Genomic DNA, 2,408 nt, shown 5'->3' with positions numbered 1-2,408 from the left:
GGTACATTGGCTTTTTGGCATTGGTTATTTAGATGCCAGGTTTAAAATCCTGAAGGTTTGCACGCCTAGAGCACATGTGTGGTTGGCAGACTGTGTGAGCCATTAGGTTTGTTTGTTTGCTGATTTGTTCTCATGCTGTCGGCTTAGCTGGAGGGGCAACATTCGCTCTAATTTCTGACAACTGCAGAAATCATCCCATTTATTAACTCATTCCTGCATTAAGACCCTTAGATACCCCTCAAATTCACCAGATTATATCCAAATTAAAGGATAGCCCATGATCTGCAGTTCACTCCTTTCTCGTTTTTATTTAACTTGGTATTTATGTAGCTATATATATTTTTAACAGTGATTTGAATACATTTAAGGTAAAAATGAAACCTCATGATGAATGAATCCTCTAAATTTATTTATTAATTCATTTGTAGAATGTTGAGACATTTGTGTACAGTTTTTTGCTTCATAAATGTATAAGCTTGAAAGATATTCATTTTTCATGCACAATAAACCATACACTGAACATTATGAATACAAAAACAAACAAATAAATAAATATTCAACTGAATTGCAGTGAGAGTGCTGTTGAACATACTCTGAAATTATATTTCCTAATCATTTCGTTATCAACAAAGGCATGATCACTTATTGCAATGAAAAGCATGTTAATGCAGATGTGTGAAACCCCTTCCCCAAAATAACATTCAATCTGTCCTTTTATGATTATGTGTTATGCCTCTGCATCTACAAATACCCTGTCTGTGTCGATGGACTTAGATGATAATATCATAACAAATATTCAGATATAAAAAATACAAATACTGATTTCGGTAAAAACAAGCGTGCCTGGGTTTAAAAGAGGTGGAAACTCCCGCGATGGCACAAGAGAAAAGTTCATGCAAAGAGAACCGTATATATTAATCTATACACAACGCCAAAAAACAAACAAAAAAAAACAGTCATAGAAAAGACGCAATAAATCAAACAAGAAGTTATACTCCTCTTTCTCATTTTCCTTCCATTGCTGTCATTCTTCAGCTCTTCCTTGCTGGCGTTTCAGTGGCTTAATTCGCTATAAAATGTATTCTGGGCATTTAATCAGTCAAGGATTGAAAATGGAATGTGTGTAGATATGACAGCAGTGAATAAATGTAATCAATCTCCCCTCGATTACATACATCATCCCATTTCCATGCAAGATATAGCTTATTTCTCTGGAAAGACAGTCAAGTTGTGCGTCAGGTGCTGAACTGGACAGCTCCCTTGAATGAGCAGCTCATAGTATGATAGATGCCTATGAAACAGGGGCTTCGGTTTGCTGATGTCGGGATGAAATATCACACCCAGACCCGCGGCTTCTACGAGACAAGGGGCTAAATGACCAGAAATCTTGAACGGCTTTCTTCACAGCGGCAGTTCGGGATGGGTTTCGGTTGGAGAATTGCCAGCATCTTCAAATCTCACTATTTTAACCCACTGCCCAGAGTGGCTCTTCATCCATCATCCTGTACTTGTACACTGAACCATCATCTTCACCTCTCGTTCACATGCACAGGCGACAAGTGCTTCAAACCAGTGATTAAAAGAAAAGGTTGACGAGGCGTAATCGTTCAGGTTTACACGCCAGGAGTTGACTTGTCTGTCATCCCTTTGAGAACTTCATCTATTCGGTCATCTTCAATGACCACTGTGGAGAGAGGACACAGATGTTATTTTAGAGCTTTTAAATAGTAAGCACGAAGGCAAAAAAAGGGCACATATCTATGTTTCAACAAGAAAATAGTTATTTTGGAAACCTACCGTTTTAATGGAAGAAGAATACTATGGATAAATAGCCTATAAAATACTGTAATTGGTTAACTGTAGGTTACCTCACCACATGCAGTGAAAAATTATATTAGATTCAACAGGAATAGTAAATGTAAAAATAAAATACAAATGTAATGTCTTTTTATATGTTGTATGTGCAAGAAAAAAAAATCTATGAATTACCATATGCTTTTGAGTGAAATAATAGGCTACATTTTATCAATGTATCAAATTTTTTTTTAATTTATTAAGATATTAAAATTGTACATTTAATGCTTTTTGGTTAATGCTTAATTTGTATCGTGTTTTAGTATCATGTGTTGACCTGATTTAATTTTGTTTGTGTGTAACCTCTGTTGTTACACACAAACAATGTTATTAGCCATTGTTACAGGTAAGACCCATATGTTATGGTGGTTACCAGTATATTGCAGATACATACCATGTTTTGCCCTGCCAATCTGCCCGAGTTTCGGTGGCCTTTTGGACTGTGATGTTCCGAAGAACGAGTTCGTGTCTTGCAGTCGACAGCTGAAGGAGACTTCACTGTCCGCCCCGTAGCCGTTCATCTTCCCCTCGCTGTATGGCAGCACTTCGGACAT

General features: G+C 37.0%; 1 protein-coding gene across 1 annotated transcript; it reads right to left on the bottom strand.

The window, feature by feature from the left end:
• Positions 1-1,593: 1,593 nt before the first annotated feature.
• Positions 1,594-2,408, bottom strand: camk2n2b (calcium/calmodulin dependent protein kinase II inhibitor 2b; the record flags this gene model as incomplete). The annotated part of the gene is made up of 2 exons (XM_081352474.1): positions 1,594-1,684; positions 2,249-2,408. 2 exons carry the CDS (start codon positions 2,406-2,408, stop codon positions 1,614-1,616), a joined length of 231 nt encoding a protein of 76 aa, XP_081208600.1. The 3' UTR covers positions 1,594-1,613.

The sequence above is a fragment of the Scardinius erythrophthalmus genome, assembly GCF_964197995.2.
Source record: "Scardinius erythrophthalmus genome assembly, chromosome: 22".
Taxonomy (NCBI): Eukaryota; Metazoa; Chordata; class Actinopteri; order Cypriniformes; family Leuciscidae; genus Scardinius; species Scardinius erythrophthalmus.
This window is presented reverse-complemented; position numbering and strand designations above follow the sequence as displayed.